This window comes from Xiphophorus hellerii, chromosome 2 (genome assembly GCF_003331165.1).
Source record: "Xiphophorus hellerii strain 12219 chromosome 2, Xiphophorus_hellerii-4.1, whole genome shotgun sequence".
Classification (NCBI taxonomy): Eukaryota; Metazoa; Chordata; class Actinopteri; order Cyprinodontiformes; family Poeciliidae; genus Xiphophorus; species Xiphophorus hellerii.
Genome location: NC_045673.1, coordinates 21987808 through 22013202, shown reverse-complemented (window position 1 = coordinate 22013202; position 25395 = coordinate 21987808). Strand labels below are relative to the sequence as shown.

Below are 25395 nucleotides of genomic sequence, written 5' to 3'. Positions count from 1 at the left end.
TGTCTGACCCCCACATGGCACCTTCAGTGATGACAGGGTGGTGATGTTTGACTGCAAGCTGTTGATATTCACTCAGCATCTTAATAGGTGACAGGTTTAATTGACAGGATAGGAAAGAAGGAAGGAAACAAAAAAAGAAAGGAAGGACATAACATGTAAAGAATAAAGTTTGAAAAGATAAATTTGTTTCAAATGTTCCTTTCCCAACTTTACCATACCAGGAGCATACTGAAAACAATTTCTAAACTTTTACAACAGGAACCCATTTGCTTAAAAAGCACATTGAAAGAGGAACCAAACAAAATTTTCTGCCAGCAAACACATCACAGCACGAGAATGTAGTCAGTCATAATCAATTTACATTTTTAGAACAATGAAGTTTATTTAAGAGTTCTTTGCTGCAGATTATCCATTCATACCAACAACGACATTTTAGAGTTCAAATATCCAACAGCAAGTACGACAACTGGATCAGGCAAAAAGTAATCAGAGATGTTGTAAGCTCGAGTCTCGGTAAACGTGTCTGCCGCCACCTGAAGAAGGATGAAGAGATTTTAACTTCTAAGCAGGTTATAGAGCATGTAAATGAAGCGCAAGTTCACCTTCTTCTGCAGCTTGTTGCAGGAGCTCGACAGAAGCTGAAGACAATCCCAGCCCATCGTTGATCTGATTAAAGTTCACTTAAGAGGAACAAAACAGAAACGTTTGGAAACTTTGAAAAATCTTTAGCATAATAAATTGGTGTATAGTTTTACAGGAACTGGTTGTCGCCGTCCCTCTGGCCTTGGATGCATCATATTTTTTATGCATGAATTTAGGAGAAGTTTTGAAACATGGTGATGAATCAAAACATTTATTAATTTATTTGTATTAGTATGTACTCTTTTTTTTTCTGTCTATTACTCACTCCCAGCCATACCACCAAATCATACCAAGATCACATATTTAAATCAAGACTTTTAGTATTTCAAAATTTTGAAGAGGTCAAAGGAGCCTGTTCTAACACATACATTGAGTGGATTTGTAGTACTTGAAAATATGAATTTAAAGATGTCATTTTTTTTATTTAATTTGCTGGTATCCAAACTAAATTTCAAGTAATGCTCCATACACATTGCCCTCCTAAAATAATTGCGTTTGGTATCAGTGTACAATTGCAAGATTAACAGCGTAAAGAAAAAGATGAATAAATAAATAAATGTGAGACGCACCTAATTGTAAAGCGTCCCCTTCTTCTCTGCTGCTGCGCTCCAGGGTTGAGCGGTGTCCCTCTGCAACGTGTCAACATTTTTTCCTCAGCAACAAAACAGCTTCAAACTGCCTACATTTTTTTTTTTTTTTTCTTGCTATAAATGTTCGCCTTACGTGCGCCTTTAAGATACAATATTGCCTGAGGAGTCCAGTTTCTCCTCTGGAAGAAAAAAACAGCAAATAATTAAAAGATTTTTTTTTTTTTTTGCAATGTTACTTCTAGACAGGAAAATACCTCTATCAAAAATCAGCCTGTACTTACATATGGAGCGGACCAGCACTGAGAAACCAACCACACCACAAGAAGAGTGACCTTTAGAGACATTTTTTAAGCCTGCAAAGGAAAATAACTTATTGACCAGCAAACTGTCAGCACTTTAGCTCTGCATCTACAAACGAGTTCAAATTGTTCCTCATATTTCTAATCCTGTACATGGTGTCACTTACTTATATGCTATTATACCGTAGCATACGCACTGCATACATCCTGCTACCAATTATCCCCAATGTTTTGCTAGAATTATTTAAATTACATAGCAGACTCTTAAGTGGAGTATTACTTTCCCTAACACTAAGTTAGAAGCACACATAAACAGTCACTATGAAAATTATAAATCTTGACACAAGATTTATAATTTGCTTAAATGTAAGCAAAGTTAAACCTTTAGTAGATGGCAACATAAATACTGCTGTTTAAAATCTAACGTTGGAATTTCAAACATTTTTGAAAGACAATCATCCAACTCGCTAACTAAGGCTTGAATAAGAGCAATAAATTTGAATTCCATCCAAATGTACACCCTAGGCATCACCAATAGTAACTATTTGTTGCAATGATAGTAATAATAGTAATAAATAATAATAATAATAATAATAATGCAGTCTTACTGTTATTGAGTTTTTTGTTCTGCAGGCTGTAGCTTGTGTAAGTGTTGGATCAACGTTCCTTCTGCCTTTCAAGACGCATATTAAGTAAACCAGCTCGTTATGTGACATCAGTGATGAGGCTGACAGGTGATTTAACGACGTCACACCTAACACTCCAGCTGGGATGGAGTGGAAGGTGCTGCTGAGGCTGTCTCTTCATGTTAGCAACATGTGCTGGGGAGAAGTTTGAACTTTGAAGCCTCCAATCTACAGAGGATCTTTGCAGGGTCACACACTACATGGAGTTTGACTTATGAATGAGACTCATGTGATGACAGCGTGACGTCAGTATAGAGGGGGTAAAAGACCCCACCGCCAGGAAGCTTAAAGCTGTAAAACAGTGTGAGCTTAATTTCATTAGAGCTACGCATTCAGTATCAGAGACATTTCTTTGCACTATCCACAAGAGAAGATGTTGTGTAACATTTGCATAGACTATCAGGTTCCCACAGGCGACTGCACATCACTCAACATTGAGGTCATCAACATCAGAGTTCATATTTTAATACATCCAGAAATCAACTGTAATATATTTAAAGATCCGTTTTGAAAATGTCAACAGTGAATCAGTCCAAAGTCACATATTTGATCTGGGAATGACATCAAACCCAACTAAACTGTGTTCCAGCTCCACGTTTAAGTGGAATAAACACAGTTACCAGGCTAACTACTGTTAGCAAAACAAGCTAATAGTGTTTTTCTCATTGCTAAATGCTCAAACCCTGGAGCAGCATGTCCACTGAAGAGGGGTGAACGTCATTGAGATAAAAACCATCAGAAGAGCAAGTAAACTTTTTACACAGTCCATCGCTGAGTGTCATATGCAAGGCGGCCATGTTGAAGTCAGGGTTGGTGAGAAGCTACGGCTTTTGTTCTGACTGGATTAGGACGTTTTATTTATGATTCCAAAGTCAAACATGGATATTTACTGTAGACTTCTAAGGAAAATTGAAAAACATAAGGGAAATGATGAATGCAGCAGTGGCTTATCTTATGAGCAGTTGCCCAGGGCAGCATCACGAAGGGGAGCAATAAACACCAAATAATTTATTCTGCACCCTGTATGATGAGGGGTGTGAACCGTCAGACAAGGTTTCCGCATGTTGGTGTCCCTGCTAAAGCCTAGCTCACATGGCACGGTTTCCAATGTTTTGCCCCAAGTTTCCCCTTAGGGCAATCTTAGAACGTTTGGAGTTCTAAATGTTGTGTGTCACATACGTCCGATCTAACATCGGGCATTTTCAACATGTTCAATTGTGAGCGCGGTGACGTAAGCACGGAGGGGAATCCCAAACAGTTGACATGGCGCAACTGGTGGACATCAGAGATGATATGTGGAAACAGCATGAATGTTTATTCAGCATTTCGTACAAGGAATATCAACAGAAATGATAATGAGAGGAACTGGAGCGAAACTGGTACCACAGTTGATAAACCTGGTAACTTTTCAGCTGTCATTAACCTGACATAAATAGGTTATAATGATGAGGCTTCATTCAATTAGGACTTGATGCTGACACTAGCTCGCTTAAAATGAGTCCACAAACTATCACTATTGCTTCTACATCGTCATCCGTGTTTGTTTATTCTAAATTCACATATGTTGGTGGTTTTACTGGATATTCTTCTGGAATCGGGATGTTCCTGAGTGGAATCGGTTCGTGTTGTGGTGTGTTGCTCCTGCCGTGTGGCTGGACACACAAACCGACCGAACCTGTTGGACTTTTATTGGCTTCTGTGTGATCACAGGTTTGGAAAATCGGTCGACAATCCTTAAATCGTGCCGTGTGAACCAGACATAAGACTCACAAGTTCTACTCCTCTCCTCTCTACTACTGCCCTAACGCTCTCTGATTCTGGTCGCTATGGTAACGTTTACACCTTCAAAATAAGATACAGATGCGCCACAAAAACGAACATTTTACTTTCATGAAAATTTAAACTCATAACGATAAATCAATGGGAGCCCTGAGCTTGTTTCTCTGCAACGAGACGGTCCCATCAGGGAGTGATGAGAGACGAAGACACCAGAAGTGTTGCTTATTCACAGGGAGCTTTGTCTCTATGTGGCGAAGCAGTTTGAAGCTTCATTGCCTCATTAGCGAACCGGTCACCATATCATGCAGAGCGGGCTTGGAATGTGGGAATCACCTACCGGGATAAATCCATTCTCCTGTCTCTTCTCTGGGCCTTTTCCCTTCCCAAAGAAGCCTTCTAAAGAATCTGATCCATTTCTTACTCATTTTGCTGCTTGCGGGCTCAATGTTGGCGCGCAACCGAGAGAATCCGGTTAAAGGATTTTCAAAATAAAAGATCCTTCAGACTCAGATAATGCATAAAACGGAACCAATACCCGGTACCAATTGGTCCACGGGCCGGTACCGATCCGCGGACCGGGGGTTGGAGACGACTCCTCTACTGTACAGACATCAGTGAAAGCAGGTGAATTAGCGCCATCCAGAGGTGAACAATAACATTTCCAAGGTGGAGTTTGTTCTATACGATTTTGTCTCCTTGCTGAGAAAGTAACGTTTTATTTCTGATGTCCGAACCTTTAGAAGTTGTTTAACCGACCTAATAACTCAAATATTGTTTAATTCCATTATCCAATAAAAGTTTTAAGATTAAAAAAAAAAAAGCCATGTTGGAAATCAGCTGCATTGCACCAGTCAATTTTCATAACTGTTAACATGAAAAGTCTACTTATGACAAATTATTAAATTCGCCCAAATAAGTGTGTGCGGGATCTTTTAATCAGCACCTTAAATATTTACTTCTTTTGCCAACAATAAGACGGTCTTACAAAAATGGATCTGCTGTCAAAATAAAAGCTAAAGTGGACGAGTTCTTCTTCGTTGGTCCTTCTAAGTGAGCTGCTGGTCCAGATGATAGATCGTGAGGCTCAGGGATCAAAAGCATCTCGGTGCAGTCAAAACAGGAGCCCCGCAGGGTGACTGTGCACTTACCTCGTTTACAGTAATATGTTGGTGACTCTGCAGTTGTGTGGCGAGTCACTGATAGACAGGAAGCTGATCACTGGAACCCCGGTGAGAAAACTACACAGCTTTTTACTTAAATGGTCAGAATTAAGAAATTTGATAACAATTTTAACTATTTGGACGTAAATACTGAAGACTTTTACATTGGAGTTAAAAATTGTAAAAGCTAGTACTGCACATATCTGGTCTAAATGTTTATTTGCAATTTTACATAATTAATACTAGACTGTGTTACAGTTCTTTTGTTTTAAATTGTGTTAATACCATGATATTATAAAACTAAGATATTTTACTCTAGTTTGTCACATGGTCAAAACCTCAAGCTGGACGATGCTTAATGTACTTGAATAAAAAAAAAAAATCCAGGTTGGCTTTTCAGAGAACATAAAAAAAACACACACACACATTTGCAAAAAGGACAATTTATTGCAGGTATACATTTAGAAAAATCACTGTAAAAATTACAGTACAAACATCTCAAAACATATTTTTACAGAAACGCACATTTCTGTAAAGATTACAACCATGTTTTTAATTCAAAATCCATTATCAATAATCCAGTCACATGTCATACAGGATTGCTCCCAGGCACTGACTTTCCTCTTAGATAGTCCAGTGTTGCCAAGTGTTTAGTCCATAAATATTCCAAGGAAAGGTACAAAGAGTTTTTTATTTTAAAAAAAAGAAAAAAACAAAGACAAACATTTGCATTGTTGTTCAGTCTCACTCGGATACTCCTTGTGTCTGGACGAGGGGAACGGATGCTGTCAGAGGAATGTTTACAGACACATTTGTGTGTTTTCTGCAGAAAAACGTGTGAATGAACTTTTCTGGAGTGACGAGGACTGGAACGTACAGTCACGATGAAAATCCATGATAAATTGTGGAAAGGTCCCCCCTTTCACGTCGACAGCGTAATGTTATACCATAGCGTTGCTCTCACCAATTTTGTCCACCAACTGAAAGACAGCAAGCAACAAAACGACCACTGAAAATCTCCACCAACCTTGAGTTGTACGCGTTTCTCCCACGTGACACTTACCGTCCTAATCCCTGGTAAACTGAGCAAAGAGCCGATAACAGGCACTCGCCTGATGAATCCAACCGCCACCGGGAAGAATCCCCTGTAAACGCCAAGCATGAGCGACGTGAGCCGCGGAAAAGTGTGTGCGAGTGTGAGGCGTTTTATCAGCCTTTGACCTGACCTGAACAAGAGGAAGAAACCGTAGATTTCCAGGACGACGCCGATGATCGGCCAGCCGGTCAGAACCACAAAAATGCCTCCCAGGAAGAAGCTAGTGGCTTTCGCTTTGTGTCTCTGGAAGAAGAACCTGACGGTGCGCTCGAGGCCGATGACAAAAGAAAGGCCTGCCACGAAGAGAATCTGCATGCAGATGCAAAATATTATAAGGTTTAGAGATACTATCCAATAAAGATAAAAGGACACTACTATTGAGCGAAGACACTTTGTCAGTTTCCTCATATCATGCCGAAAACTCAGACATTTGTTGTTGAAAACATTTTTTTTTCATGCTTTAATCAATTTGCCAGAAGGAAATGCTTAATAGATTGGACCCGACCAGGACATGTTTTTTCTGTGGGTAATCTAATGCAAGTTTGATTGATTTTACAGAAAATTCTGCAAAGTAGCAACTCAAATACTCCAGAATGCTTCTGTCTATGCAAATTCACCAGTCTGCTGTAACTTTAGCCTCCTATCGACAGCTTACTTCTGTGATGTCACTGACCAAAACAACCAAAAAGTATATAAAAAATAAAAAAACTTTTAATATTGTGAAACCATGCAGTGGAATTGGAAGAGTGTTTGAAGAACTCACATTTCCTATCGCCAACAGAGCTTTATCAAAAAACAGCATCATCCCAAAAAAGAGGAAAAACACACCGAAGCCCGTCAGTCCCATCCCAATTTCTGCGAAGTTTAGGGAACAAGAGATTTGATCAGTATTACGTCAATCACTGCTGCTCACATGTAAGCAATAAAAGGAAGAGCGTACAATGAAAACACGATTAGAATAAAGGAGGGCGTGAGTTTAATGAAGTAGCTGCTGATTTAAATGTCTACAGTTTCCCACATAATACAGTAAATTGTAAATGTCTAAATAAGAAATAAACCCTCCACAGTGACGTAATGATGCTCTCAACCAATCGTTTTTTCGCTGTTAGCCTCGTACATTTAGCTAAACACAGTTAGTTACCGACAAAGAAAGGCTGAAAAAAAAAAAAAACAACTCTTACTTTGTGAATCCGTGAGTGAAATCATTTTGAAAGCTTCCGAAGATTTAACCAAACCAAACGATGACCGCCGCTCCTAAAATCTGTGACTGTTAAAGACCAGAAGCTAATTCAATTGTTGCTACGATGGCTGTAGTGCCACAACCACGGGCAAAGCTAGCGGTATGTTACGCCACCACGTCAAATGGAGCCACGTACGCACTCACGCAATGCATCAGAGATCGTCTATATTGGCATCACGCACAAACGTCAGACTCTTGAGCTTCTTTTGGGATCATAAGAGAACTTTTAGTCAATTGTTAATGCTTGACAGAGGTTCAGGTCAATCAAAAACGACAACAAACGAGAAATGTTCCTAATCCCAGGAGATTAAAGAATATGTTGTTAGAATAGAATAGAATAGAATAGAATAGAATAGAATAGAATAGAATTATACTTTATTGTCCCACAGTGGAGAAATTCAGGTGTATCAGCAGCATCGGGGCATGTAGGTTCACACAAAGATAAAAATAATTAGGATATATATTAGAATATAAAAACAACAACCAAAATAAAGAATAATGTACTAGGTACAAGATTATAATTTAAAAATACTGTATAGTTATCAGAAATATCATACCATGATCCAAGGAATGAGCAACTGAGTAGGACCACAGTTACTGAGTTTGTCAGGAGGAGTGATAGTTATAGTCAGTGTTCTTCTCCCAGTTGCTGGGAGAAGGATCTCATTTGTTTGATTATTAGTATGATTTAGATTAAATGGAAAATGCTGATGGAAAATAACATATTTCAACAAAAAAAGTACTGCTAAGACTGGAGTTTGATATAGAAACACTGATAAAATAACAAGTCAGTAACATTCATCTAATTCAATTAAATTTGTTTATTTAATTCGAATATGCATAAATTACAAATCGGTAGACTTGAATATTTGTATTCTAATGTATAATATCAGTATTGAAATACAGAAAATGAAAACATTTCTATATAACAAATGAAACATTCACATTTTCAAAAGAAACTGTATGTTGGGTTCAGAAATGCACCAACGAAAACAATATCTTGTAATATAGCAATCTGTTTTGTTGTCCCTTGTGTGTTATAAATCCATGTGGTAGGAAAGTTTCCAACACTTTTTGAACTGTATTAATAAAATGAACCAACTTTCCAACGATGTTCTCGAACACAGAAATTCAAACAGAGTGATAGCTCTTTATATTTTAACTCATACTGAGTTCAGTACGTTGCAGCGTTTACGCGCGTGGCAACTAGGCGACGAGCTCATTAATTTGTTATATTTTAGGCACTTTGCTAAAATAGATTAACCGATTCTGAAGCATAACACACAGTGTTTTGTTTTTTAAAACAAATAACGGGAAAAGTTGTTCAATGGGTGTCCATTTCCGCCTTTTAAAATAAACTACAACTACCATGACTCTAGTGAACCGGAAGAGCGAAATGTCACATGTCGACGCGTTCAAATGACACAGGAGTTTGCGGAGAAAGAAGACCTCCTCTGAAACACAAACGGCAGCTAATGTTCAAGCATGCTCCTCTCATTTATTCGCACCAATAAGTGAGCCGTATTATTTATTTTCGTGATTTTTTTCGGCCGTCATTCATCATGGGGACCGCGTTTGCTGTGGTCCTTGTTTTTGTCGGCTGTTGTAGCAATGTGGTGTATCTGGAGCTGCTGGTGAGGTCAGTCACAAACTTAAACTGAGAGCCATTAAAGTTTAGGTTAATGCGCATAAAATATTTTCAATTTTAGTTTAGCTGAAGCGGGGACGTTCAGGTTTATGTACGATTGTGTCACGTCAGCAAACTATACAGATTTATTTCCTTTAGGACTCCTACGCAAACTGGAAGCGGGGTTCTAAGTGAATGTGTAGTTTCTATATGTGTGTGAGTAGACAGTCGGTATTTTTACTACAAAAGGTAACCGCAAGACACCTCTTGGTATCAGTTTTCATCAGTGGACAGAAATAATTTTCTCTAAAATTGAGAAACTTAGAATGAGATAAGAGCAGTACCAAAGGGAGAAGAGCATAAATGTTAAATAGTAAGACTTAACCTGAGCAGTAAATATCCATGAGTTGTTCATGCCCTTGGCAGCAAATTAAATTTTCACTTCTAAAACGTCTTGGAAAGTATTTCACCCCTCTTCGACTTTTCCTCTTCCTTGTATTTTGTGTGACAGACCAACCCCTGGTATCTGTAAAGTGGAAGGAAAATGACGCATGTCTTTCAGGAAAAGAAATAATAATATGCATGGCATGGAGCGCCTACAGACTGAAATGTGTGCCCATTCCTTCTTGCAAAATAGCTTCAGCTGTGTCCCTTAGCTGGAAAGCATCAGTTGTCTAACTTTGACTGCATGTGATCCAATGGATTTAGATCCAGACTTTGACTGGGCCATTTTAACACAGGAGTGTGGTTTGATGTAGACTGCTGCAGCTCTGCTTCAGTGCTTGCAACTGTTTTCTTCCAGCATTCTGTCCTCTTTGTTGCTTTTTTTTCTTCTTTTTTCACATATCTATTTTATTTAGTTAGTTAACTAGAAGAGTCGAATGTGAACCGGTTCTCATTTAGAACAAATGGCAAGAAAATTTGGTTTGTTCATTTGTCTTATGCTGTTTGTTCACTAGCAAACACGTGAAGCCTTCAGAGAATTCATACTGAGATTTTATCACATAGTTACTATTTACTAATTCAGTTTTTTGTTGTTGTTTTTTGGCCAATTGCTTCGATTAACAATATGGGATTTCACAAATTAAAATTTGATACAATACGAATCAGATTTTGCAGATTTTTATTAGTAAAATAAATCTTGAAAACCTTTTCTGCTCATTCGTTTTCACAATTTTTCTCCACTTTACGTCGGTAGATCTCAAAGGAATCTGTTCACAATACATTGCACTTTATGGCCGTGACGTGACCAAACGTGAAAAGGTTCGAGGGGCTTCAATACTTTTGCGTGACACTGTATCCATAAACTCGCTCTTCTCTTATTGAGCGTTCCTTTTTTTTAAAAAATAATAATTTCAGATTTTTTGCCTCCGTTTTAAAGTGCTGTTTCTCTTTTTCAGACAGTTTCCAGGATGTGGCAACATAGTCACCTTTGCTCAGTTCGTCTTTATTGCCTTAGAAGGTTTCATATTTGAAACTAAATTTGGGAGAAAGAAACCAGCAATTCCTGTCAGGTAAAAAACAGTTTACTACACTTAAATGAGATGCTGTGGGTAAGACTAATTGTTGATATTAAATGAAATTATTCTTTTTTTTTTTCAGTAACTATTTTATCATGGTGACCATGTTCTTCACTGTCAGTGTGATCAACAACTATGCTCTTAACTTTAACATCGCCATGCCATTACACATGATCTTCAGATCAGTAAGTGTCGCGTCTTGTTATCATTTAAGCTCCTCCTGTTCTCCTCCATTGCTTTTGTTTAAGCTTCTCCTCTTTTCCACTCAGGGATCACTAATAGCCAACATGATCCTGGGGATAATCATCCTGAAGAAGAGGTGATTCTTCCTCTGCTTTTCCTTCTGCTTTGTTAAATATCTTCCTGTGGATTCAGTGCATCTCACCTTCTCTACCTGCAGGTACTCAGCCAGCAAATATCTCTCTATTGTTCTAGTTTCCACTGGTATCTTCATATGCACCATCATGTCAGCCAAACAAGTGGTGAGTCCTCTGCAGGCATGTTGTCTTTTCCAGTTCAACCGCTGTTGCGCCCCAGTAATAATCCAGAGCATCTACTGGTTTGTTTCAGCATGAGGTGTCCAGTGATGGATCGGAGGAGCAAGGGTTTTATGCCTTTATGCACTGGCTTATTGGTGAGTGTTGGTTAAAAAAAAGAGCAAAAAATACAGGAGAAAAAATCTCTCATTTTTGTGGCAAAAAGTATTTGGTCCTTTACTGATTTCTCTGTTGTTTTATAATGATTTAATTGAGAATAACCGTGATATTTGGAAAGTTGAGTTCAATTTGACAAGACAAAAAAAAAAGAAAACAATCTCTTAGACACAACCTGTGTATAGACATGATGTAAACTAAAAGATCTCAAAAAGCAAGACATTATTTCTTAAATGAATCAAATTCAGGAACGGAGCAGAAACAAATTTAGCGACCTTTATCAGTGTGGGAAGGGTTGCAAAGACATTTTTAAGTCTGCTTTGACTACGGCAAACCAGTGTGAGCGACATTACAAACACACAGAGGAAATATGCAACAATCGTACGATTGGATCACAAAGGGATCCGGAACAAAATGTGAGGCAAGTGCAGACCTCACTTGCAGTTTGTGTTACAGCGGTTCAGAAGAAGCCTCTGACTGAAACATTGTTTTTATAGAACAACCGCCTGAAGAGGATGGTCATGGTTGTCCATAATTTCATATGAGTGGGGAAAAAATTTGAGCATAAAGAACACAGATGCTCATCTCACATTTACCGAAATGCATCTTTACGAATATCCAGACCTAAGGGGACATATTTTATGGACCAAGACGAAGCTAAAAGGATTTAGGTGTAGAGAGTCTGGTTTTATCTAGCAGAAAAATAACAGCATTTCAGAAACAGAACTTCATACCCACAGTCAGACATGGTGGCGGTAGGATAATGCTCAGGGACTGCTGGCTGCAATTCGTTCATAAGCTTACGCTAAAAGGGTTAAGCAGCAGAACATTATCAGCTCGCCTTTCTGTTGCTACTTTTACACGCGTGGCTTTATCTTCAACAAGGCATCGCCATGCTGACCTTTGCCCTGCTGATGTCTGCGAGGATGGGCATTTTCCAGGAGACGCTCTACAAGCAGTACGGGAAGCACTCCAAGGAGGCGCTCTTCTACAACGTGAGTGTTCCTCCGACTCAGTCCGCCACCGAATGAAGGGAAAACGTCTGAGTTAGTTCGTTTTAATTTAACATCTGCCCATGTCTTCAGCACTGCCTGCCTCTGCCCGGTTTCCTGCTTCTGGCCACTGACATCTACAACCACTGCATCCTCTTCAATCAAAGCAGTGAGTTTAAACAGATTATTAATTCAATTCACAAAAGGGAAATTAACGTGCATACCTTCAGTTATTCAGGTACACACATGTTAGCGTATGGGGTGAACAAATTCTTTTTGCCGTTATTGTTTTGTTGCAGCTCCCGTTCTTGTTCCTGTGGTCGGGCTGACCATGCCGACAATGTGGCTCTACCTGCTGGTCAATGTCGTCACACAGTATCCTGTTGTTTTTCTGTTCTTCTTTCCTATGTTATATGGACTGATGTGTCTTAACACAGAACTGTTTTTACATCATTTATACCAAAAATGTTTGAATATTCTCACTTTTGCTTAACACAGAAGATCTACGATTCTTTTCTCGTAAAAGGATTACTAAAGTTAGAATAATGTTAGAACTTTTCATTATTTTAGTTTTGGTTTTGATACCTATGCTTGAGCAAATATATACTAGAGTTAGTTTTCAAGTGCTGGTTGCAGAGAATATTGTCCCGTTTTGCTTTTCTGCTCTTCATCAAACAACAGAACTGTAACATCTGCTGATTAGCCTGTTCGGCTAGCGAACCTGCAGAACGTTTCTAACATGGCGGTCCTATTAAGAGTGATTTGGTGGGGCTCTGTTTGTTTCCTCACCATGATTGTTCTTCAAGACAACAGCTGACTTTGGGTTTCATTGTAAGCGAGGGAAAAGTGTAGGATCCAAAACTTTGACTAGTTACAAAGGTGTCAAAATACTTTAGAGTTATAACCCATAGAAGAGCCTTTCCAGTATTTATTTTATTCTTATTTTATATATATATATATATTTATGACCGCTCTTTCAGTCTTGCTGCAGACCTTAACCCTATTTCCAGGTATGTGTGCATCCGTGGCGTCTTTATCCTGACCACAGAGTGCACTTCGCTGACCGTCACCCTGGTGGTGACCCTCAGAAAGTTCATCAGCCTCATCTTCTCCATCCTGTACTTCCAAAACCCCTTCACCGCCTGGCACTGGGTGGGCACAGCTGTGGTTTTCATTGGCACCCTGCTGTACACAGAGGTTTGGAGCAGCGTGCAGGCGGCTCTGCGGGGGGCCGGAGTCAAGGAGAAGAAGGCAGAGTGACGAAGGAGAGACCGCCGGCAGATTGTAAAGAGGGAAAAAAAAATCAGCCCCCTTGGGCAAATTTGAAATGTTCTTCAATCTCCTGTGGTAGTTTTATACAAATACGGTCATTTTGTTTTCATACTTGATCCTACATGTTTTACCAACTGCAGTTTAAAGGAGGTGCTGATAATAATCTGCTTTTCAGTGATTAAATGTCATGAAAAGACCAAAAATGGTGGACACCAAATCTTTTCCCATCAGCGTCCACGCGTCTCTGAATGGAGCACAGACGTTATGAATCGACAATTGTTTTGGTTTTTTTTACGCTTTCTTAGCCACACCTTGCCAGCACTGCATTGAACTGCTTCCCCTCATTTTACCACCTCCCTGAGCTGCTCTGTTGGAACGAGATCTGGAGACTGGAAACCGCTAAAGTACACTAAACTCAATTTCATGTTTGTAAGAAACCAGTGTAAGATGATCTGAACATGGTGCATCATCCTGTTTGAAGTAGCCATCAGAAGAGAGGTAAACTCTGGTTATAACGGGACAGATGTGATCACCAGCAATAATCAGGTTGGCTGTGGTGTTTTAAACGATGCTCAACTTGTAGTAAGAGGTTCACGATACCACCGTCATCAGTCTGAGCAGTCGTCATATTCTAGTTGGATGCATATTTTCATGATATTGATGGAGGACTTTGACCCCACTGCCTGAATGTTGCAGCTAGTTTTGGTCACTTTGTTCGTTCTGCTCTAATTTTAGCCTCGGTTTCTTGTTGTTGGCTGGCAGAAGTGGCACAAGGTGTGGTCCTCTGCTGCTGTAGCCCATCTGTTTAAGTCTTACATGCTATAGCACTGATGGTTGAGTTTACTGGATACACTTAACAGTAACAAGACCATCAAAGTTTCGACTTTCTTCCCTATGCTGATTCTCAACTTGAACTTCAGTGCTGTCATTTGTGCCATCAGGCAGTTGCACCTAAGAGCACAGAGGTTTCGTCGACATAGCTAGAGAGCTTGGGAAGGAGTAATGGTTATTTAGTTCATTCAGATCTGGATCTGACCTCTTCAGCTCACCATCACCGCTCAGAACATGCAGGTTGTAAGCTACTGCATAAATCTCTAATGCAGCTCCAGTAGACAAGGTCGACCAACGGACGGTTTTTAAACTGCACAACAGTTTAGCCTTGCACTTTAAAGTTTTGCCCCTTCTGTTCCAGAAACTTTCACATTTGTAGCACTCCTCAGTATCCATTCTTACCCTACTTTCCCCTTAAGAAGTGTTTAGACATGACTTTTTTTTTTTTAGCAGATTATTGTGATTTGACTAGTCGTGTTATGCACAGAGGTAAAGATAAATCAGAGTTTTACTGTATTATGCCCACCAACATTTATATTGGGGGCCGATGTTGGTTAAAGCAGATAATTGCTGCGGTTTAGGCCTCTGGCTGCAAAGTGAGACACATATTGGTGCAAAATGTGATACATAATTTGTAGAAATGTTCTTACTTTCTGAAATCTGACCACCTCCTTTGTAGGGTGTCCTGCATACACTAGGATGCCTTTCGTCAGCCCAAGCGAGAAGCCAATTTTGAGCTCACAAACACATTGGAAAAATAAATCCAATATTTTGGTATTTTCATTACTTTTTTCTTTTCTTTTTTTGCCAAAAAACTCAACTGTCACCAGATCTACTGTTTTGTTTCAGCATTTGTACCTCAGTAGCATTCATTGACCAATGGTGCAATTTCTTTGTCTTGTCTGTAATAATGCTGTTTAGATTTTTTTTTTTTTTTTTTTGAAAGTGTAAGGTTAACCTGAAAACCCTTGCATAATGAATCATGAGTATGCAGGTTATTTATATGGCTCCTTGCTCTTAGACCATGTTGTCTCAGGTGTGTTGGACCGGTGTCAACAATCTCTACACTCCGCGCTCTTCGAAATTAAATTAATTTTAATAAATCGCCGGGTCTTGTGGCTTTTTGAAATAAATATTATGCAACATGAAGGGTTTTTGTTTTTTTTTCCTCCTCTCATCCAGTGCTGGGACAGACAGTTCTCTCACGGCTCACTGATTTTTAAAAGCCGTCGGACCAATCCACACAGCTGTAGTTCAGCTCCGTCCAATGACGGCGCAGGTTGTTCCCACGAAGAGGTGGGAGAGGCCGACTTGGAGCAGCTGTGAGAGGATTGATCAGCCAACATTATCTGAATTAATTCGTTTGTGTCGGTGACTGAACCGCCGGGGTTCGGTGTGACCCAGCAGAACCGGATGGGGGGAAACGGTTCGAGCCGCTTCCCTGCGGAGGATGAAGGAGGAGGCGGGGTAGCTTTTGTGAAGGGCATTCGGGTGAGTGGAAAGCTCCGTGGAAAATCAATGCAACTCTATGCACGCTGTTGCTGAAATCACGCATCTAGGGGATCGTGCGTCGGAGCTGAGGTTTTAGTTGGAGTGGTGTCCACGGTCCGTGACCTGGTGGTGTCGTTTTAAAAAGACAGGAACTGAGCTCCCTGAGTTTGTTGTCACTTTGTTTCCTCCAGCCCCTGTGATAAATTTAGACGGAGCACAGCTTGTTGTCACTCGCATTCAGGGCAGAAATAAGACGCACGACGCGTTTCTTTTATAACTTCACTGTTTGTTTGTTGTTGTTTTTTAAAGTACTCATCCTACATGCGTTTTTTCTCCCATAACATTTTGTCACCTTGTGCTGGTATTTCAGGATATGTTTTTACCAGCTTTGGAAATTTACAGACGGACATTTTTGCCCATTAGTCATATAAGAGCGTTATATGCTTTGCATAAGGGCGCTGTGCAGCATGGTGTAAAAATAATTTCTAGACAGCATTTTCTGTATTTAACAACTATTGGTATCTGTGTGTGTGTGGGTGTGTGGGGGTGGGTGTGTGGGTGTGTGTGTGTGTGTGTGTGTGTGTGTGTAAATGACGTGATCTATAACTGAAGCAGGAAGGACAAAGTTGACCACCCTCTGTGCACGTGGATTTCTGCTATTTTATTTTTTACAGAATCTCAATTACAAAAGTCTGTATCTTAACAAGGCCATTCTAAAACCATTCCTCTGTAGCTCTGTATCTTTAAGTTTCTTTGAATAAACATCTACATCACAATAAATAAAAGGACTAGGCAATAAATCAATATATTGCTGATAGACAATAGATCAATATCAAATGGAAAATATGTAAATGCCAATCCAGACCCGCACAGCATTCTGGGGGATGTAGGCAAAAGGAGAGGCTTTAGCCACTCTGACTTCTCACAGTTAAGCAAGGCATCAATGAACTCTCTCGCTCTTTGGTTACCTAGCAACAACCTGTTGTGTAACTTGATCGCATCAGTGTCTCATTACTTGGGGGAAATGAATACAATAGCTCAAGAGGAAATTGTGAATAAAACGTGTAATGTCAACACTTTCAGATGTTTGAAACAAAAAGTAGTCAATTATCGATACTGACTGATTTGAAACCCTTAAATCGTGATACGTTTTTCCGCCATATCACCCAACCCTAATTATCTCCTACCAGAAGGTGATCCCATTAGTAAAGTATGTGTGTGTTTTTGTTTTCCCTCAGCTGTCGGACAGAGTCATCAACCGCATGAAAAATTCGACAAAGACCAGCTGTCCTCACTCCTCAGCTGATCCACCAACTCAGGTTGCAGCTCCGGTTCTGGCCCCATCTGGCGAACCGTTGTTGCCTCTCCAGGCTCCTCCCTCACCTCAGCTCATACCCACTCCTCCTATTCCTCCCACACAGGAAGGCGTACCCACGTCTCCGTCAGTGGAAGCTGCTGCTCCACCTGTCAAACTCATCCCTCCTCCTCCTGTGAAGTTCCTCTCCCTCCCTCCTCCATCTCCGGAGCCAGAAACTCCACCTGCCCCTTCTTCAAGGGCTGAAAACACCGAAGTGCCTCAATCTCTAACTCCACCTTCTGCTCTGGAACCACCTGAACCCAAAGAGCTAGAAACACAGACTACTCCTCAAATAGAACAAGTGAAGGAACCAACGCCTTCTGAACCAGCTGCTGCTGAGCCTCTTGAGTCTGCTGCCACACCAGTTCAGCCAGTACTCTCACCCTCACCTCTTGCTTCTGCCCAACCTGGAGCTCCTCCAGAGTCTTCTTCACACGAAGCCTCGTCGTCACGTCGACATGAAGCGCTCGCTGTGGTCCCCGCTCCGCCACATCTGGAAGCGCCGCCTCCTAAAGAGCCACCAGTGACCACAGGTCTGCCTCCTGTTGTGGAAGACGAAGAGCCTTCCTTACTACCGCCGCCTGCAGAAGGTTGAGATTTTATTTCTTTATAAACAAAAGTCTTGACATACATGTGGCTCATTAACGTGCTGCTTGAAGGGGTGTGATTAATTACTATGCTAATGTTTGCAGCTTTAAGTTCTTCCTGAGATACAAACATTAAAACATCCCATTCAGGCGCTTCAGAAGAAATTCTCACATGTTGATTCCTATATTTTTTGTTTTTTTTAATTTAACTTTAGGTTAATATAAAAACCTCTGGCTATCGATCAATTGATTTACTAAGTTAGTGGCAGATTATTTCGGTAATCGGTTCCTCTCAACCAGTCCAATGAATAATTTTAGCCTTGGTTTCCTTCTTACCTCCTTTGAAAGTTTCTTACTGATGCACATCAATAGAGCAAGAACCAACCGAAGGTGCTGCAGTTTCATTTTAGCGTTTGGGGAGACTTCTCTTAGCGTCTTGAAGCCTGTTTTCAAAATGAAGGACGATCGGACCAGGCATGTTGGCAGTCGTTTTGAACGTCCTGCACTTGTGGACTCTTTTTCAGACGTTGATTTCTGATTCTTGTGAAACTTCTTTAAGTCGCTTCCCAGACTTATAAGATTCTGCATCTTCTCTCTGGAGGCGTCAGGCAGCTGTTCCTGTCTCACTTCGACCTCAAGCTAAATCCCTGAAATTGACCGGTTTGCCCTGGCAGGGCTGCGAGGAGGCTGCTTCAATAATCGAACATAGTATCTGAAAATAAAAGTTTTCTGGTTTTTATGGTACTTTCCCAGTTTAAAAAAAATGCTATTGTGTGCAAAATAAGTATATCAACTGATATTTTATTGCAAAAAAAAACAAAAACATTGTAAGGTTTGGAATGTAATACTTAATACTTCCACACACCATATTGTGATTTTTTTTGTTGGCACAATTTTTGTTACATTTCAACACCAGTAAGAAAATCAGAATTTTTTTTGTTTGTTTGTTTTTGTTTTATTTTTTATTTTCTTGCAAAAAAATAAAAAATGTTTTTATTTTTGGTATTACCCACTTCCCCTGAAGTGATGGAGGAGGAACTGAGAGAGAAAATCAGAGCAGAGATGCAGAAAAGTCTGGAGGAGGAGATCAGCCAGAAGAGATGGGAGCTGCAGCAACAGTAAGGTTTCACTTCCTGCCACAATTTCATGTTTCTCTTTAACTGAAGTATAGTAGAGCTTTTATTAAATAAAGTCACTGTCCGGTTTCATAATACACAAGTAAACGACAGTGTTACCTCTGGGCTGGTTAATTAAATTTCTGCAATTGTTAAAGATCACTTTAAAGCTAACAATTTTGGTGCTGAAAAGATTTGATCAATGTTTTAAAAAGACCAAGAACCAAAGTAGATAAATGAAGTAATCACAGAGTAAACATAGAAACAAGCATGATTACTCATAAACTGCAAATCAGCCTAAAAGTTAGCAAATTAAGGACAATGTTCTCTTGGTTTTTTTAAATTGAAGATATAGAGTTTAGAAGTAAAGATATTTGATATGTAATGCATCAGTTGTGCTTAATCAGTATGCAAGATAAAGCCCTCATGTATTAGTTGAAAACACCAGGAATTGTTCCTTTATCAGCTAAATAACTATATATATTTTTTTCTACTGGCCTAAAATGTCTGTGGTTTGCGTTTGCGAAGGCTGGAGGAGATCCAGGTTCTGCGGCGAGCCGAGGCGACGGCGGCGGCTCGGGCCGAGGTGGAGGAGCAGGTGAAAAAGACTCTGGAGGCCGAGAGGGCGACGCACATGGAGGAGCTGACGGAGTCCATGGAGAGAGAGAAGACGATGGCAGAGCGCGAGAAGCTCATGGCGCAGCTTTATGTGAGCAGAGAACACAGTCTGGATCTCTTTTGAATGCAACAGGATCTCTCTCTTTTAACACAAACGCTCATCTGCTTACCGTGTTTCTTTCTTGTCCTGGTGTTTCAGTGGATGGAGCTGAAGGTAGGGCAGGAGCAACTTGATGTCCGCATGTCTCACTGCTGCATGTCGTTTCTGGTCACACCTCAAAGCTTGCGGTGTTATTTAGTGCTGTGGTTTCTATACTAAATGAAGAGAATTTTTTCGTAAGAAGCATGTGGGTGATGGTTAAACACACGGCACCTTGCAAAAAATATTCACACCAATTGGACTTGTTTTAATTTTGGCGCTTTACTACGGCAAACTGTCGTAATACAGTTAATACAAATGCAATCCATCAATTTAAAAAAAAAAAAGTACAAACAATTCCTTTTAACACAGATTTTGTGCTACTTTGTTTTGGTCTGTCTCAAAAAATCCCAACAACGTACGTTGGACTTTGTGGTTGCAACGCGACAAAACGCTGTAATGTTCAGGCTGCGTGCAAGGCTTTTTTTTTTTTTTTGGAAACCGTTATGCTGATACTGACATTGAACTCATGCAGGCTCGTCAGCTGGAGGAGAGAGAGAAAGAGATGAAGAAGCGCAATGAACTCTACAAGGAGCATGTTTCCAAACTAGAAGCAAAGGTAACTTTAGAAGTTCGTCACCCGTTCAGGTTGGTTGAGGGAGATACTGCGCAATAATTTTAAAACAAAAATACTTACAAATGTATTTTATTCAATCAGTGTTTAGAGTCTGGGGCAGCAGAAAAAAAAAAGCAGTTGGGAAAATTTTAGGTTGTTGCTTTGATTTTTTCCCTCCAGATACGATAGAACATTTTTGTGAAACATTTAATGCTGGGACGATGTTGGTATTTAGGTTTGACCAAACTGTTGGAGACATTAATTTTTTTTCATGTTTGTAAAAGCAAATGCAAGGCAAGAGATTTTTACTATATTGCTTAAAGCTTAATTTTTCTAATATTCACAAATTGATGAAGCAGTTGCTTTTATTGTTAGGTTTTTTTTCGCTCCTAAATTTAACACAAACGCATTCAGTAATAAAACTAAAATAAATTTGCACAGGTCTCAACACACCCTCTCTTTTTTTTTAGCTTTAATATTTGCACACACATCATTTCTTTTCATTCTTATTGGGGCATGGACGTTTGCAGAATAATGCCTTTTTCAGGTGTGATTTAGCAGTAAGAGAAGAACGTCTGAATCTGTCTGATTTTTAGCCGTCGTTGGCCACTAAGAGGCAGCAAGACTCAATTTTCCACTGAACCACTGGAGGTGACTCGTTTATTCACTCCATCATTTGCATTCTTTTGCTAAACATGTCTGTTCTCCTCATAGTGCGCAGAGTTTTACAAAGTTTCAGCGGAAAATTTCCAGGAAGGCAAAGAGGAGACTCGCAAGCGTTTTGCGTAAGTTTTTACTCTGTGTTTTTCTTTCTTGGAAATTGCATCAAAATAAGTAACATGCAAAACTCACAGGAACCTTTGTTACTGCTAATAATCCTGATGATACAAGTGACTGAAAATACAGAAAAGGCCTGCCTTTTTCTTCTTTCTTTTTTTTTTACCAGGATCACACTTATTGGCACTAATGTATCAAACACATGTACAGTGAAAAAATTAGAGTATATGGTCGTTTTCACATTCAGTCTGGTCTCTAGTGCATATATCTTAGTACACCTGACATAAGACAAAAGTAACGCACAAGCAGTTCTTTAGCCAGGTAGGTGTTTGTTTTAAGTCAGTAACTCCTTAATGATGATGAAAAAGTACTTGTTCCTCTCATAGATTATTTCACTCAGAACTTTGGAAGAATGTCTCGTATAGGCCTGTCACGATAGCAAATTTTGCTGAACGATTAATTGTCTCAAAAATTATTGCGATAAACGATAATATTGTTTGAAGACCTTTTTACACTGAAATGACGTAATAATGCATGCTATTTCTTGCCAAAGTTAGATACACTTTATTTTCAAAAGAACACTAAACACTGGAACTGATAAACAAAACAACCGAAAACTAAAATAAAATGGATTCTCAGTCTCCATTAACAAAAAATGTACTTGAATAAAACCTAAACAACATAAAGCCAAAGTGGAAATAAATACTGCATTCAACCAAAAGAGTGCAGATTATGAAGTCTGTATATTATGTTGCCCTTCAATAATCATTAGATTTAAATAGAGAAAATGGGCACATCGACTACCTGATGCAATAGTTCACACTACATGATTTTTTGCTCCTATTTTTCCCCTTACAACAATCTTAGATCGTTGGTCTTTCTAAGATTGTGTGGTGTGTTATGGTAGATCGTTGTTGCCACTCCGATCCAAATCAGGGTTTTTTCCCCGACTGGGATCGTTAACGCAGCCTGTTGAATGTGACAGGTAGCCAATCAGAAAGCGCGGATTCTCCTCTGTGTTTTCTGAGGGGAAATTACGGAGGGGAATCCCAAACAGCTGACACGGCGCAACCGGAAGTCCAGCGGACATCGGAGATAATATGTGGAAACAACATTAATGTTTATTCAACATGCAAAGAATATAGAAATGACAAGAGGAGGAGTTGGAGCGAAATTGCTACCGCAGTTGATAAACCCGGTAACTTTTCAGCTGTTCTTCGTTAACGTGACATAAATAGGTTATAATGATTTTCATTCAGTCAGGACTGACACTAGCCACATGCATTGCAGGTAGATTGTAGTAACGCATTGATTAATGCCTGGTTTTATAATGAGTTCACTGGACTTGTAGCCATTATTTTGTGCCCATTGTTGGACACCACACGGCAGGAACGAACCCGATCGAACCGTTATACCTAGGATTTCTGTCGGCTAATGTGTGGTCTGTCAGGTTTTGAAAATGGGCCGACAATCGGCCACAGCTCTAAGATGGTGTAGTGTGCGCTGGGCTTTACACTAAGGAAATGAGGAAGGGAGGAGTCAGTGGAGAGCACTGGAGTTAAGCCTTTTTTCATTCAGTGTCTTTAGCTGAAAGAGAAAAAGGCCGGAAGAGACGATGATGCCGATAATTAAAATGACGTTGATAGTTTTAATTTATCGTACGATTAATTGATTTATCGTTTATCGCGACAGGCCTAGTAAAACAATCTGCTAGTGAAACGATTATTTTTCATTAATTTTTAGAGACCCAACACTGAGCTCTGGATTTTGTATTCTACTGTCTGAATCTGTACTGTGTGTGTGATTAATTACAGACCTTTTGCACAAAACCTTTAAAAAAAAAAAAAAAAAAACTACCAACATCTTTGATTCAGATCTATTGTGCATAAGAGGTGAGGGTTTCCATGATCCAGATATTATATATATATATTTTTTGGGTCTTCCAAAGCATGGGTAACACACATTTGGAAGTGGGTCACTGTAGCACAGCTTACTATAGCCAAGACTGCTTTGGATCAGCTGGAGAAATGTCTCAGGAAGTGTGTGTGTGTGTGTGTGTGTGTGCGGGTGTATGTGTGTGTGTGTGGGGGTGTGTGTGTGTGTGTGTGCGGGTGTATGTGTGTGTGTGTGGGGGTGTGTGTGTGTCATCATTGCATTTCTGCACAAACCCAGGTCTAATTTGCATCTCGGCAGTTTGATGAACTGATGAGTCTAAATTGGCTCTCTTAGACATCCAGCACTTCTCAAATTCATATTTGCACATAGATTACAGAAATTAACTTTGGTGTGCCTTCTTTGTGCTCTTTCCCCTTCAGACGTTTTAACATCCAGCCCCTGTGCGGAGACCTTCAGGGTCAGATCCTGAAATGCTACAAGGAAAACCCAGGAAGAACTCTGACCTGCTCAGGCATTGCATCGGCCTACGTGCAGTGTGTGGACAACGCCAAGAAAGTAAGAACTAAAATGTAAACTACGCTGAACCTTAGAGCTTCCTTTAATTTCTCATCGCCTTCTAACTTTGTTTCCTCTTTTTCTGCAGGATAGACTAACCACTGGAGGTTAAAGGGGAAACAAGGACATTTGCTGCTGCAACAAGATAAAAATAAACTCAAATCGAGACGCCGAGAAGTGAAAACATTCAAATTCAGCCGCTTTAAATGTCAAAATGTTTTTCCACAAAACTGTCCATGGCGTAGCAACCCAGTGTCTTTTGTCACGTGCACAAACCAGTTTACCTTTAAATGAATGACATTCGATATCAGTGTGTAAAACCAACCGTGCCACGGCAGTAGCAAACAGGATTTATAAGTGCAAACAAGGTAAAGATGTGCATCACTGGTTAGTTTAATCATTAGGCACGAGTGCCTTGAATTCAGGAAAGCAGATTCTAAGTATAAAAATAAAAACTATGCAAGGAGGTGAGTGTTTATGCTGGCCAAAACCAACAACCAAATGCATCGGTGAAGCCTAGAAATAATGGAGTCCAATGTTTAAGGGAAATCAGGCTAAATAAAGCACCACCAAACAAAATCAACTGACCTGCTGGATGCTTTATTCTGTTTTTATAAACCAACAACCCGGTTGACTGGAACCTGTGCTGCTGTGACAGGTTTTCATGCCATTTACAGTGTTTACATTGTTTATCTGCTCGTTCTTTTTCCAACACATGCGTGATGCCCTTTGTAATAGTCAGCTTTACCCAAACGCTACTGTAAGTATTTGTTAGCTGTAAAACCAGACTCTCCTGATAGATCTGAGTTCAGCTTTAGCAGGAAACCATCCTCCTCTCAGGGCGAAGCACCACATGAGTCTAAATTATACCTTCCTCACTGAATGTGTCACATGTTGGCAGACGTGTATTTTTTTAAATTGGCGGGGGGTGGGATATGGTTGAGGAATACCTTTGTGTTATACAAACAATGGCTTCCAGAAATTGAAAGGGTGTGAAAAATGTTGGAAATTCACAATCACCGTGACTCAGCTCCTCACACTTCCGGATTGAAGCACAGATGGAGTTGAATTGGTGGCATGTGAAGCTGAACAAAAACGGATTCTGCAGGTCGGGCAAAGATCAGACTCCAGCTGTTTGACGAAAGGAAACCAGGCACAGTTCATCACTTGCACTATACCAAACTATCCGAAAAGTCATGTGGTGCCAGCGATATGATGTGGGGTGGTTTCTTGTTTTGGTTTGGGGTTTTTTGTAAGTTATTGAGAATGAGATTTAAATCTTGATTAGAGTAGCTCAAATGTTGAAAAATTGACTTATTAAGGATATACTCCAAAAACTGGGGGGAAAAAAAGGTTGAGCTTGAATGAACAGGAAAAATTTAATCTTGAATATAGCTGTGTCTAACCATATCATTTTAACACATTTACTCCTGCAGGGTCTGACAATTGAGATTCCTGTTAAGTTTTTAGTGTTTTGACTGTGCACTTGCAAAAAAAATAATATATATATATATATATATACAGTACAGACCAAAAGTTTGGACACACCTTTTAATTCAATGAGTTTCCTTTATTTTCATGACTATTGACATTGTAGATTCACACTGAAGGCATCAAAACTATGAATAACACATGTGGAAATATGCACTAAACAAAAAAGTGTAAAACAACTGAAAATACCCCTTATATTCTAGTTTCTTCAAAGTAGCAACCTTTTGCTGTGATCACTGCTTTGCACACTCTGCATTTTCTTGATGAGCTTCAAGAGGTAGTCACCTGAAATGGTTTTCACTTCATAGGTGTGCCCTGTCAGGTTAATAAGTGGGATTTATTGCCTTATAAATAGTCATGAAAATA

The 25395-nt window shown here is 39.8% G+C and overlaps 4 protein-coding genes across 7 annotated transcripts; 2 read left to right on the top strand and 2 right to left on the bottom strand.

The window, feature by feature from the left end:
* Positions 1–251: 251 nt before the first annotated feature.
* LOC116735967 (spexin) lies at positions 252–1867 on the bottom strand. The gene is made up of 5 exons (XM_032588168.1): positions 1514–1867; positions 1366–1411; positions 1212–1271; positions 603–680; positions 252–533 (listed from the first exon to the last, which is right to left on the bottom strand). The coding sequence occupies exons 1-5, from the start codon at positions 1574–1576 to the stop codon at positions 487–489; spliced, it is 294 nt and encodes a 97-aa protein (XP_032444059.1). The 5' UTR covers positions 1577–1867; the 3' UTR covers positions 252–486.
* Positions 1868–5583: 3716 nt separating this feature from the next.
* On the bottom strand, positions 5584–7613 carry golt1bb (golgi transport 1Bb). Of its 2 annotated transcripts, none has more exons than XM_032577301.1 (5): positions 7428–7613; positions 7016–7107; positions 6383–6561; positions 6220–6301; positions 5584–6136 (listed from the first exon to the last, which is right to left on the bottom strand). In XM_032577301.1, exons 1-5 carry the CDS (start codon positions 7456–7458, stop codon positions 6098–6100), a joined length of 423 nt encoding a protein of 140 aa, XP_032433192.1. In that variant the 5' UTR covers positions 7459–7613; the 3' UTR covers positions 5584–6097. The 2 variants fall into 2 exon arrangements, with proteins under 2 accessions (XP_032433192.1, XP_032433199.1); XM_032577308.1 differs by having other exon boundaries at positions 7434–7612.
* Positions 7614–8885: 1272 nt separating this feature from the next.
* Positions 8886–15536, top strand: slc35b4 (solute carrier family 35 member B4). Its single transcript, XM_032588118.1, has 10 exons — positions 8886–9131; positions 10520–10633; positions 10722–10824; positions 10909–10958; positions 11040–11121; positions 11210–11273; positions 12178–12287; positions 12378–12453; positions 12584–12659; positions 13295–15536. Exons 1-10 carry the CDS (start codon positions 9055–9057, stop codon positions 13542–13544), a joined length of 1002 nt encoding a protein of 333 aa, XP_032444009.1. The 5' UTR covers positions 8886–9054; the 3' UTR covers positions 13545–15536.
* A 103-nt stretch (positions 15537–15639) lies between these two features.
* On the top strand, positions 15640–24121 carry LOC116735919 (MICOS complex subunit Mic25-like). 3 transcript variants are annotated; one of them, XM_032588105.1, is made up of 10 exons: positions 15640–15878; positions 17117–17197; positions 17300–17825; positions 18847–18940; positions 19466–19646; positions 19755–19769; positions 20230–20313; positions 21025–21095; positions 23403–23538; positions 23627–24121. In XM_032588105.1, exons 1-10 carry the CDS (start codon positions 15801–15803, stop codon positions 23648–23650), a joined length of 1290 nt encoding a protein of 429 aa, XP_032443996.1. In that variant the 5' UTR covers positions 15640–15800; the 3' UTR covers positions 23651–24121. The 3 variants fall into 3 exon arrangements, with proteins under 3 accessions (XP_032443996.1, XP_032443980.1, XP_032443988.1); XM_032588089.1 differs by having other exon boundaries at positions 17117–17825; XM_032588097.1 differs by lacking the exon at positions 19755–19769 and having other exon boundaries at positions 17117–17825.
* Positions 24122–25395: the final 1274 nt, after the last annotated feature.

Coding starts and splice junctions, on each gene's coding strand:
- LOC116735967 (XM_032588168.1), bottom strand. CDS start 1,576: ATGTCTCTAAAGGTCACTCTTCTTGTGGTGTGGTTGGTTTCTCAGTGC. Junction 681..1,211: donor AGGGGACGCTTTACAATTAG/GTGCGTCTCACA, acceptor GTTCCTCTTAAG/TGAACTTTAATCAGATCAAC. Junction 534..602: donor GCAACAAGCTGCAGAAGAAG/GTGAACTTGCGC, acceptor ATCCTTCTTCAG/GTGGCGGCAGACACGTTTAC.
- golt1bb (XM_032577301.1), bottom strand. CDS start 7,458: ATGATTTCACTCACGGATTCACAAAGTAAGA. Junction 7,108..7,427: donor CACGGATTCACAAAGTAAGA/GTTGTTTTTTTT, acceptor TAAACTTCGCAG/AAATTGGGATGGGACTGACG. Junction 6,562..7,015: donor CTCTGTTGGCGATAGGAAAT/GTGAGTTCTTCA, acceptor ATCTGCATGCAG/ATTCTCTTCGTGGCAGGCCT.
- slc35b4 (XM_032588118.1), top strand. CDS start 9,055: ATGGGGACCGCGTTTGCTGTGGTCCTTGTTTTTGTCGGCTGTTGTAGC. Junction 9,132..10,519: donor TATCTGGAGCTGCTGGTGAG/GTCAGTCACAAA, acceptor TCTCTTTTTCAG/ACAGTTTCCAGGATGTGGCA. Junction 12,288..12,377: donor AGGAGGCGCTCTTCTACAAC/GTGAGTGTTCCT, acceptor CCATGTCTTCAG/CACTGCCTGCCTCTGCCCGG.
- LOC116735919 (XM_032588089.1), top strand. CDS start 15,801: ATGGGGGGAAACGGTTCGAGCCGCTTCCCTGCGGAGGATGAAGGAGGA. Junction 15,879..17,116: donor CTTTTGTGAAGGGCATTCGG/GTGAGTGGAAAG, acceptor GTTTTCCCTCAG/CTGTCGGACAGAGTCATCAA. Junction 20,314..21,024: donor TTTCCAAACTAGAAGCAAAG/GTAACTTTAGAA, acceptor TTCTCCTCATAG/TGCGCAGAGTTTTACAAAGT.